The sequence below is a fragment of the Sinocyclocheilus grahami genome, unplaced genomic scaffold (genome assembly GCF_001515645.1).
Source record: "Sinocyclocheilus grahami isolate Dianchi unplaced genomic scaffold, SAMN03320097.WGS_v1.1 scaffold1507.1, whole genome shotgun sequence".
Classification (NCBI taxonomy): Eukaryota; Metazoa; Chordata; class Actinopteri; order Cypriniformes; family Cyprinidae; genus Sinocyclocheilus; species Sinocyclocheilus grahami.
Window position 1 is genome coordinate 171,060 of NW_015506686.1, and position 11,773 is coordinate 182,832.

The 11,773-nt window shown below is 43.5% G+C and overlaps 3 protein-coding genes across 3 annotated transcripts in view; 2 read left to right on the top strand and 1 right to left on the bottom strand.

Moving 5' to 3' along the window:
- Positions 1–4,113, bottom strand: part of LOC107570797 (cyclic AMP-responsive element-binding protein 3-like protein 4) — an 8,306-nt gene extending 4,193 nt beyond the window's left edge. The window contains exons 1-5 of the mRNA XM_016257061.1: positions 3,993–4,113; positions 3,090–3,321; positions 2,778–2,902; positions 2,617–2,706; positions 627–733 (exon numbers count right to left, since the gene is read on the bottom strand). Of these exons, the coding sequence (XP_016112547.1) occupies positions 627–733; positions 2,617–2,706; positions 2,778–2,902; positions 3,090–3,282 (515 nt within the window). The 5' untranslated portion in view covers positions 3,283–3,321; positions 3,993–4,113. The remainder of the gene's footprint in view (positions 1–626; positions 734–2,616; positions 2,707–2,777; positions 2,903–3,089; positions 3,322–3,992) is intronic.
- The window catches only part of LOC107570791 (CREB-regulated transcription coactivator 2-like), a gene marked incomplete at its 3' end in the record, with an annotated part of 33,417 nt that overhangs the window by 2,545 nt on the left and 19,099 nt on the right, over positions 1–11,773 (top strand). The window contains exon 2 of the mRNA XM_016257048.1: positions 4,995–5,001. The remainder of the gene's footprint in view (positions 1–4,994; positions 5,002–11,773) is intronic.
- On the top strand, positions 5,516–7,356 carry LOC107570798 (zinc transporter ZIP1-like). The gene is made up of 4 exons (XM_016257062.1): positions 5,516–5,710; positions 5,753–5,894; positions 5,999–6,129; positions 6,622–7,356. The coding sequence occupies exons 2-4, from the start codon at positions 5,756–5,758 to the stop codon at positions 7,231–7,233; spliced, it is 882 nt and encodes a 293-aa protein (XP_016112548.1). The 5' UTR covers positions 5,516–5,710; positions 5,753–5,755; the 3' UTR covers positions 7,234–7,356.

Here is an 11,773-nt window from a genome sequence, read left to right on the forward strand (position 1 = left end):
GGTTTGGGATCAGTACGATTTATAATGTTACTGACAGTCTCTTCTGCTCACCGAGCCTGCATTTATTTGCTCAAAAATACAGTAAAAACAGTAAAAATGTGAAATATTATTAGAATGTAAAACAGCTGTTTTCTATGTGAGTATCTGTTAAACTGTAATGTATTTCTGTGATGCGCAGCTGTAACACACACACACACACACACACACACACACACACACAGAGTTCAGCTCTAACTATTGCCCTATTCGGACAGTAACTCTTTCTATAAAAATATGCAAAGATACATTTGCATGGCAAAAGGATTTACAATACATAAATTCTATCTTGCAAAGTGGATGTGGATTCGGATGGCAATTAAATTATCGCATGACCTTGGTGTATGTCAAAAGACGGTAGTTAATTTGGCCAGGCAGTTTTACACCGGTGCAGGGAGAAAATGTTGCAAATGTTGAAATGAGCTCACATCCTCATGAGAAACAATTCAGACATTCATAACTCATTTAACATTTGTAATTTGACCACTGCCATGCAAACACACACCTCAGTGATGTCAGCCGGAAAGGAAACACAAACATTAAGACTAGGACGTGTATTAGGGAAGGGAACAGGTGTGTTTGGGTCTCACCTGCTCTCCAGACCGTCGATATACTCCTTCTTCCTCCTGCGACTGTCCTGCGCCGAGAGTTTATTCCGGATCTTCCGTCTCACTTTCTTCAGGATTCTCTCCTCAGTCTGTGAGACATCAGTCCTGTTAGAGCCGAATTCATCACAACACACACACACACACACACACACTCTCTCTCTCTCTCTCTCTCTCTCTCTCTCTCTCTCTCTCTCTCTCTCTCTCTCTCTCTCTCTCTCTCTCTCTCTCTCTCTCTCTCTCTCTCTCTCTCTCTCTCTCTCTCTCTCTCTCTCTCTCTCTCTCTCTCTCTCTCTCTCTCTCTCTCTCTCTCTCTCTCTCTCTCTCTCTCTCTCTCTCTCTCTCTCTCTCTCTCTCTCTCTCTCTCTCTCTCTCTCTCTCTCTCTCTCTCTCTCTCTCTCTCTCTCTCTCTCTCTCTCTCTCTCTCTCTCTCTCTCTCTCTCTCTCTCTCTCTCTCTCTCTCTCTCTCTCTCTCTCTCTCTCTCTCTCTCTCTCTCTCTCTCTCTCTCTCTCTCTCTCTCTCTCTCTCTCTCTCTCTCTCTCTCTCTCTCTCTCTCTCTCTCTCTCTCTCTCTCTCTCTCTCTCTCTCTCTCTCTCTCTCTCTCTCTCTCTCTCTCTCTCTCTCTCTCTCTCTCTCTCTCTCTCTCTCTCTCTCTCTCTCTCTCTCTCTCTCTCTCTCTCTCTCTCTCTCTCTCTCTCTCTCTCTCTCTCTCTCTCTCTCTCTCTCTCTCTCTCTCTCTCTCTCTCTCTCTCTCTCTCTCTCTCTCTCTCTCTCTCTCTCTCTCTCTCTCTCTCTCTCTCTCTCTCTCTCTCTCTCTCTCTCTCTCTCTCTCTCTCTCTCTCTCTCTCTCTCTCTCTCTCTCTCTCTCTCTCTCTCTCTCTCTCTCTCTCTCTCTCTCTCTCTCTCTCTCTCTCTCTCTCTCTCTCTCTCTCTCTCTCTCTCTCTCTCTCTCTCTCTCTCTCTCTCTCTCTCTCTCTCTCTCTCTCTCTCTCTCTCTCTCTCTCTCTCTCTCTCTCTCTCTCTCTCTCTCTCTCTCTCTCTCTCTCTCTCTCTCTCTCTCTCTCTCTCTCTCTCTCTCTCTCTCTCTCTCTCTCTCTCTCTCTCTCTCTCTCTCTCTCTCTCTCTCTCTCTCTCTCTCTCTCTCTCTCTCTCTCTCTCTCTCTCTCTCTCTCTCTCTCTCTCTCTCTCTCTCTCTCTCTCTCTCTCTCTCTCTCTCTCTCTCTCTCTCTCTCTCTCTCTCTCTCTCTCTCTCTCTCTCTCTCTCTCTCTCTCTCTCTCTCTCTCTCTCTCTCTCTCTCTCTCTCTCTCTCTCTCTCTCTCTCTCTCTCTCTCTCTCTCTCTCTCTCTCTCTCTCTCTCTCTCTCTCTCTCTCTCTCTCTCTCTCTCTCTCTCTCTCTCTCTCTCTCTCTCTCTCTCTCTCTCTCTCTCTCTCTCTCTCTCTCTCTCTCTCTCTCTCTCTCTCTCTCTCTCTCTCTCTCTCTCTCTCTCTCTCTCTCTCTCTCTCTCTCTCTCTCTCTCTCTCTCTCTCTCTCTCTCTCTCTCTCTCTCTCTCTCTCTCTCTCTCTCTCTCTCTCTCTCTCTCTCTCTCTCTCTCTCTCTCTCTCTCTCTCTCTCTCTCTCTCTCTCTCTCTCTCTCTCTCTCTCTCTCTCTCTCTCTCTCTCTCTCTCTCTCTCTCTCTCTCTCTCTCTCTCTCTCTCTCTCTCTCTCTCTCTCTCTCTCTCTCTCTCTCTCTCTCTCTCTCTCTCTCTCTCTCTCTCTCTCTCTCTCTCTCTCTCTCTCTCTCTCTCTCTCTCTCTCTCTCTCTCTCTCTCTCTCTCTCTCTCTCTCTCTCTCTCTCTCTCTCTCTCTCTCTCTCTCTCTCTCTCTCTCTCTCTCTCTCTCTCTCTCTCTCTCTCTCACACACACACACTCACTCACTCACTCACACACACACTCTCTCTCACACACTCACACACACACACACACACACACACCTTTGTTAAGGGCAGGTTGTTGGGCAGTGAGACTCCCTCTTGATCCAGCAGCTTCTGCTCCTCCTCTGTGAGCTGGAGATCAGGATAAACCTGAGGAGAGTTAAATCATCAGCAGCAGCAGCTAAAGCCTCACCATTCACCTGAATGCAGAACAAACGTACCATAAAACCATCGGGGTTCTGAACGTTCTGCACGTGGTGAGCAGAAACGTTCTCCACTTTGACAGACGACACCAGCTCGTTGACCACACACGAGTCGGCCAGCAGCATCTGAGAGCTCCACTCATCTGAACAGAGACACACGAGAACATCAATGACTGACAAACCTTTAGAGACAAGCCTGCTGTGAGCTCTGAAGATGGTAGTCAATGGTATACGCTCCCATCTGTTCATATCAATTCAACTTATTTTGAAATAATCATGTCTAATAGCAGAATTAGAGGGGGAAACTACATTTCCCATGATGCCGCTCACCCAGCTCGATGGAGATCACGTCCATCTGTGGCGTCTGCTGCTCCGAGGCTCCGCCCACACCGCTGATGTCATACACCACCTGATAGACGGTGTTACCGAGGTTCTGCTCGTGGGCTCCGTCTGAGGACTGATCTTCAGACAGACCGCTGTCGCTCTCACACACCGCTGACGTGTACATCTCGTTCGGGTTCATGGCGTTCAGAACCTCCTCAGATTCACTATCATTCAAACTCTGGAACACAAGAGAGAGACGCTTCAGGACAGCACTCAATCAGCAGATCATGGTGCTCGCAACACCAAGGTCATGGGTTTGATTCCCAATGGATGCTCTGCAGTGAATGGGTGCCGTCAGAATGAGAGTCCAAACAACTGATAAAAACATCAGAATAATCCACAAGTAATCTCATGGTGCTCGCAACACCAAGGTCATGGGTTTGATTCCCAATGGATGCTCTGCAGTGAATGGGTGCCGTCAGAATGAGAGTCCAAACAGCTGATAAAAACATCACAATAATCCACAAGTAATCCACAGCACTCCAGTCCATCAGTTAACATCTGGAGAAGACAAAAGCTGAAACTAATCCAGCATTAAGACATTTTTGTCTTCTCCAGATGTTAACTGATGGACTGGAGTGCTGTGGATTATTGTGATGTTTTTATCAGCTCTCGCTCTGACGGCACCCATTCACTTGCAGATGACTGAGTTTTCAGTTTTGGGTGAACTATTCCTTTAATGCATTTTTAAAAGTTACTGAAACAATTCAATATTCAATGTCACTGATGCAATGCTACATTTCTCAGAACCTGATGAAGAAAAACTCATCCTGATCTCAGATGGCCTGAGGATGAACACATTTTCAGCTAATGTTAATCTTTGGTTGGATTATTCCTGTATTCACTCACACAGCGCGGCTCGACGCTCCAGTCCTCCGTGTGTCGCTCCAGTCCAGCGTACAGTATTCCAGACTCTTCCAGGAGCAGGCCGCTCTCCAGAACCTCCTCAGCACCCTACAACAGACACAACACACATTAAAACACGTCAAGTTTAGCTGACGAAGTGAAGCAAAAACCCACAGCCTTTAGTGACATGTACTGGAATTGAAATCTACAAACACAAATAACTCAAATATTAAAAAAACAAACACATAAAATGTGGATTTGGGATGTTTTCTTTCCACTACTCTGAAAAACAAAAACACTATGAAAAGCTAAATAACCCAACATCTCCAAACTGACCAGTGCATGAAAAAACAATGGGTTTGTCTATAGTATCTTATTATTTTTACAGTATTTTTCTGTAAAAATGACAAACATGTTTTGCAGTGTAGAAGTAAACAGCCTGTCTGTCTCAGGTTCAGTGACACGTGACCAGGAGGAGGCGGAGCTTCAACAATGAACTCTACCTCTCTGTCTCTCTCTCTCTCTCTCTCACACACACACACACACACACACCCACTCACTCTGCTTCCCGCATCCTTCACACACGCGTGTTCGGCTTACTCTGCGAGCAAACGCGGATATTTCTCCGTGCGGACCCGGATCTTCTGCTTCACTCGAGTCGGTGTAACTCACATCCGCGTTCAGCGTGTGGGCGGGGCTCTGGAGAGACGCTGACCAATAGCGCGTCACGCGTACGAAGAGATACGAATAATAATAATTATTCTACGTTAACCCATGACTGCTTGTTTTCACTTAGATGTGTATTAAAGCTCCTCACTGTCGCTATTCAGGTGTAAATTATGTTTTAGACGTTTGAAAAAGAATCACGTACACGGCGAGGCCACGTGATACCTGTTCCTGGACCAATCAGATTCGTTTGTGGTTACGTAAACATAATCTGTAATCATTTTATAGAGATTGCTGGGGAGGATTTTCTATTACCAGCCATGAGTACAAATAATATAGAGAAGATGTGTGTTGTTAATGACTCATAAAGACTTTGATATGTGCTCAACTTCCAAAACAATCGATCTCAACTATTGATTATGTTTATGGAATTCTACTCGGACTGCTTACATAATGTTTCGCGTTATGCATCTAATGTCCAGCAGCAGTACTAAAAGCTATATAATAATAATCACTGGCTACAGGCATTTAATTCATGCTTATGCTGTTCCTTGTGCAGGTTTGGACAAGTTCTGGACAGCTGTGAGTCATATTGATACCCGATTCGCAAATGACTCGCTCGTTTGAGCCGGATCTTTTTAATGAATCAATTGAGTTGCTATGTTGAATTCGGAACCGAATACTCGCATCCCACTCTTTCTATTATTGCTTTAGAAAGATGTGATGAAAAATAGTAAGAGCAGTTTGCTAGCATGCGATTCCGAAATCAGCAAACGAGTCCTGAATCATTTGGACAAACGACTCGTTCACTGAACCGAATCAGATTCGGAGAAGGTGACTCACCGTCAGTTTCCCGAAAACAGGAAAAGAAGCGGAGCACATACTGGAACAACAGCCACGATTAAAGCCCGAGTGCTCATCTCACATACACAAAACACCGGGTTTCTAGAAAATAAGCTCGTCAGTGTGCGAACAGCTGTTAAAGGTTAGTTTAACAGAAGTTTAGACCAGAAGAGATTCAAGAACTCAGATCATCAGCTTTAGTCTGTGTGTTGGTAAGCCCTGCTGAACTGGTGAAGTGTGTCAGTGTGCTGCAGGTGATGGACTCCTCAGGTGTTTCTCCTGGGCTTCTTCACATCAAGCTCCTCGCACTGGTGCTGATGCTGGGCTTCTGTCTGCTGTGTGGATTCAGTCCTGTGTGTGTCATGAGACGAGCCACACGCTTCAGCTCAGATCCAGGTCTCATGATGAAGCTCACATTTCACTCTAGTGCCAAAAAACTCTAATGGGAACTTTCTCATGACTGTGGTATGTTAATGAAGTGTCTGTCTGTGTGTTTCAAGGCTCTCGGCACAGGGTTTTGAGTCTGGCGTCGTGTCTGGCCTGCGGGGTTTTCCTGGCCTCTTGTTTGCTGGAGCTTCTGCCGGACTTTCTGAACCACATGAGAGACACCTTCAGCCGTCTGCACATCACCGTGAGTCTGCTCTGATGAGGTTTTACAAAGAAGTCTGCTCAGCAAGGATGCATTTATTGTTCAAAAATACAGTAAAAATTGTGAAATATTATTCTAATTTAAAACAGCTGTTTTCTATGTGAATCTCTGTTAAACTGTAATGTATTTCTGTGATGCGCAGCTGTATTTTCAGCATCATTCCTCCAGTCTTCAGTGTCACATGATCTTCAGAAATCAGTATAATATGCTGATTTATTATCAGTTGTGCTGCTTAATATTGTTTTTGGAAGCCATGATACTTTTTTCAGGATTCTTTGGTGAATAAAAAGTTAAAAAGAAGAGCATTTATTTAAAATAGAAACTATTATTTTATATTGTAATAACATTTAGCAAGATTACTGTTTTTTTCTGTATTTTTGATCAAATAAATGCATGAGCAGAAGAGACTTCTTTAAAAAACATTACAAGTCTCACTGATCCCAAAGTTATATCTCTGTCTCCGTCTGTGCGCAGCTTCACTACCCTTTATCCGAGTTCCTCCTGGCCATGGGGTTTCTGCTGGTGTTTGTGGTGGAGCAGATGCTGCTGGCGTTCAGAGAGCAGACGTCTGACGTGTCTCTGGAGAAGCAGGCGCTCGTAGACCCCCATCGCTCCAGAAGCAGTCTGTCCTCGTGCGCGGTGGATGCCGGTCTGCGTGTGTTTCTCCTGCTCTTCTGTGTGTGTGTGCGTGCGTTCCTGGAGGGTGTGAGCGTGGGGTGTCAGCGCGAGCGGCTGCTGGAGACGTGTGTGACGCTGCTGCTCCACAAGGCCCTCGTGGCCTTCAGTCTGGCTGTGCGTCTGACCCATCACGCGCTCCGCCGGACGCTGGTGGCTGGTGCTCTGCTGCTGTTCTCCGTCTCGTGTCCGGCTGGGATCGGGACGGCTCTGGCGCTGGAAGGGCTGATGGACGGGCCTCAGGTCCAGCTGGTGCGCTGTGCCGTGGAGGGGCTGACGGCTGGGATCTTCATCAACGTGTGTGTGCTGGAGTCCGTGTGGCAGGAATCGGGCTCGCATCGCATCCATAAAGTGGCTTTCCTCCTCACCGGCTTCGCTCTGGTTACCGCCGTCCTGTTCAGCAAAGTCTGAAATCGGAGATTAGTCACAAAAAATGGGTTTCTTTTTGAAACCGATTCATCATAGGCCTCATTGGTAGGGTTGGGTATCGATACCGGTGCCAAATCGATACTTTTAAAACGGTGCCTGAACTGATACTTATTAAAAAATTAATTCCCCCAAAAATGATGGATTGGCCATTAGCACTATAAACACATGATGTGTTTCATTCACACTGTACGCCAGAGGGCGCCCTCGCACAGAAAACCCACACATCCATTCACAGAAGTAACAGAACTCAAGACCCTCCAGGAAATCCCTCATATGGACAAAGGCATCGCTATTATAGCTGTAACCGAGTAAACAGAACATAAATGTTTTGAATAACAAAACAATGACGATAAACACTCGACTGCGACAATATAGTTTATCTGTGTTATTCAAGCCATCGATGTATTCTTTTTAAAGTAGCCTATGGAACATATTTTCTGCCTCGTTCTGTGACAAGAAGCCTCATCAGGTCACAGGTTTAGAAATGTGAATGCAAGGGAGGTTTAGCTTTAAGCATTTTAATTTAAGCATGTTTAGCTTAGTTAACGGAAGGCATCAGAGCAAGTGTAATTACTGCATTCACGCGCTCCTCGATGCTCTCAGTTCCCGAGCTCTGCTTTTAAATCGGAAGGTGAAAACAACATGGACACTCTCGTTACTACAAAGATGTGTTGGATCTGTATTATTAGAGCTTTCCGACTTGAGTTCACGTGTGTTTTCTCAGTCGGGGAATTATTTTTCACGTGCGGTGCCGGTGATGATGCTTCTTACGTTCGTTTCGGAGAACCAGAGGAGAAATATTTCAATCGATCGCTCAGGCATGGCACCGAAATCTGCGTTCGGATTCGGTTCTAGTACATACCGGTTACATAGGTACCGGGTTTCGGTACCCAACCCTACTCATCGGTCTCTGTTTATGAGTGAACATTGCCAAAGTTATCCACAAATAATGCTTTTTCACTCAAAAAGTGAGCTCAGATCAATGAGGCCTAGAATAATTGTATACAGAACCTGTGTACGTTTTTTATATATATATATAGCAAAATGAGAGATTTACAAGCTCATTTTCGATGGGGTTAAGAGCAAATGAAGAAAATTTAAGGAATGAATTTTCCAGTTCAAATGTCTAAAAACAAAGTATTGAAAATAAAAATAAAGCTATGTAAACACTTGCATTTGTACAACACTATAAGTGTGTCCCATCAGGTAATGAAAAGTTCGACACACACTTGTGGTCTTCATGCTCACTTGAACCAAATACAGGAAATACGTCATAGAACTGGTCAAGTGCAAAGACTGCAAGTGCGGGTATCTCAATAATAATTCACGCAAAAGATGCGATGCACACATGCATAAACCAATTCACATGCATGAGAAATAATTCACGTGCACGAAAAAATTAAATAAATTCACGTGAATATATATTCATAAAATACGTTTCACAAATGCAAAACATTTGTGTACAACATTTTTGAATGTTTAAAATTCACGAGTTTATCATGGGCTGACTGTGAATGGCCTTGGATTTGTGTGTGTATTTTTGAGACTTTCCTGGCAGCTAACTCCTCCCACGCGAGACACTCGTACTCTTTAGCCAATCAGATTTGAGCCTGTCAGTCGACCAATCATAACCCACTGTGGGCGTATGAATCGCGAGACCACCGTTCAAGTTACGATTCAGCAGAGGTATGTGCAGTTGATCGTTTTATTTCAGTTAACTAGCCAAGTAAAGTTTTATCTTTTATTTTTGCATTATCAAGTGTCTAAACGACCGATTTTACTTCCAAGTTTTAAAGGGGTCATCGGATGCCCATTTTCCACAAGTTGATATGATTCTTTAGGGTCTTAATGAAAAGTCTGTAACATAGTTTGGTTAAAATTTCTCAATGGTAGTGTAAAAACACCTTTTTTACCTGGTCAAAAACAGCTCTTTTCAGATCAAGCCGTTTTGTAGCATTTCCCTTTAAATGTTAATGAGCTCTGCTGACTCCGCCCCTCTCTTCCGAGCTGCTCTCAGAGAGACTGTTTACTTCAGCCGCATTCATCGTGAAACTTGCTAATTAGCACATTATTAGGAAAGGCGATTTGCAAACCTTACACTCACTTCTTCTGTAGATGAGGCTGGATCACGAATGATTTGCGCAAACATAGACGCATTTATGTAGATCTCTGGAATTATAGGGTGGTTGTGTACACACTGCCAACACACATTTCAGTTCAAACTACTTGTAAAAGTGCATGTATGCTATGCTATGACCCCTGTAAACATGCAAAAATAAAACGATAAACCTTTACTTGGCTAGTTAACTGAAATAAAACGATCAACTGCACCAGGGCCCCCTACCGCAACAAACATACACTATATTGCCTAAAGTATTGGGAAAGTGTTTATGTGTTAAGTGAGTGTGTGTGTGTTAAGAGTGTGTGTTTGTGTGTTTGTGTGTTAAGAGTGTGTGTGTGTTTGTGTTAAGTGTGTGTTAAGAGTTTGTGTGTTAAGTGAGTGTGTGTTTGTGTTAAGAGTTTGTGTGTTAAGTGAGTGTGTGTTTGTTTGTTTGTTTGTGTGTGTGTTTATGTGTTAAGAGTTTGTGTGTTAAGTGAGTGTGTGTTTGTTTGTTTGAGTGTGTGTTTGTGTTAAGTGAGTGTGTGTGTGTTTGTGTGTTAAGTGAGTGTGTGTGTTTGTGTTAAGAGTTTGTGTGTTAAGTGAGTGTGTGTTTGTTTGTTTGAGTGTGTGTGTTTGTGTGTTAAGTGAGTGTGTGTGTTTGTGTTAAGTGTGTGTTTGTGTGTTAAGAGTTTGTGTGTTAAGTGAGTGTGTGTTTGTGTTAAGTGAGTTTGTGTGTGTGACTGTGTGTGTGTGAGTGTGTGTGTTTGTTTGAGTGTGTGTTTATGTGTTAAGTGAGTGTGTGTGTTTGTTTGTTTGAGTGTGTGTTTGTGTTATGTGAGTTTGTGTGTGTGACTGTGTGTGTGTGAGTGTGTGTGTTTGTTTGAGTGTGTGTTTATGTGTTAAGTGAGTGTGTGTGTTTGTTTGTTTGAGTGTGTGTTTGTGTTATAAGAGTTTGTGTGTTAAGTGAGTGTGTGTTTGTTTGTTTGAGTGTGTGTTTGTGTTAAGTGAGTGTGTGTGTGTTTGTGTGTTAAGTGAGTGTGTGTGTTTGTGTTAAGTGTGTGTTTGTGTGTTAAGAGTTTGTGTGTTAAGTGAGTGTGTGTTTGTTTGTTTGAGTGTGTGTTTATGTGTTAAGAGTTTGTGTGTTAAGTGAGTGTGTGTTTGTTTGTTTGAGTGTGTGTTTATGTGTTAAGAGTTTGTGTGTTAAGTGAGTGTGTGTTTGTTTGTTTGAGTGTGTGTTTGTAGTGTGTGTGTGTGTGTGTGTTTGTGTGTTAAGTGAGTGTGTGTGTTTGTGTTAAGAGTTTGTGTGTTAAGTGAGTGTGTGTTTGAGTGTTTGAGTGTGTGTGTTTGTGTGTTAAGTGAGTGTGTGTGTTTGTGTTAAGTGTGTGTTAAGAGTTTGTGTGTTAAGTGAGTGTGTGTTTGTTTGTTTGAGTGTGTGTTTATGTGTTAAGTGAGTGTGTGTGTTTGTTTGTTTGAGTGTGTGTTTGTGTTAAGTGAGTTTGTGTGTGAGACTGTGTGTGTGTGAGTGTGTGTGTTTGTTTGTTTGAGTGTGTGTTTGTGTTAAGTGAGTTTGTGTGTGAGACTGTGTGTGTGTGAGTGTGTGTGTTTGTTTGTTTGAGTGTGTGTTTGTGTTAAGTGAGTTTGTGTGTGAGACTGTGTGTGTGTGAGTGTGTGTGTTTGTTTGTTTGAGTGTGTGTTTGTGTTAAGTGAGTTTGTGTGTGAGACTGTGTGTGTGTGAGTGTGTGTGTTTGTTTGTTTGAGTGTGTGTTTGTGTTAAGTGAGTTTGTGTGTGAGACTGTGTGTGTGTGAGTGTGTGTGTTTGAGTGTGTGTTTATGTGTTAAGTGAGTTTGTGTGTGTGACTGTGTGTGTGTGTGTTTGTTTGTTTGAGTGTGTGTTTATGTGTTAAGTGAGTGTGCGTGTGTGTTTGTGTGTTAAGAGTGTGTGCGTTTGTGTTAAGTGTGTGGTTGTGTGTTTGTTTGAGTGTGTGCTTGTGTGTTAAGTGATTGTGTTTGTTTGTGTTAAGTGTGTGTGTGTTAGAACTCAAAACAAAACAAAAAAACCAAACACCAATGACTTGTACATTTTCACTTTTTTAATTTTAGTCAGTGTGTAGTGTGTATGTTTGGGCATAAAAAAGATCTAGAAAGTTACAAATCTCAAAGTCCACTCCAAAGGGAGATATTTAATTTTTTAAAAATCCCTTTTCAAGAACTACAACGAACGGCTCGTTTGGACTACAGCGTTTGGTTTCCGGGCTTTGTGATGTCACAAAGCGGCTCATTAGAATTTCATTACACATAATTCCCGCCTACAGAAATGTGAATGGTGGGGGGGTGGGGGGGCGAGCTCGTGGTAAGAACCCTTGGTTGAGTGAGCGCATCAGACGAGACGACGAAGAAGAAGTGCTGCTGCAGAGTTAGTGC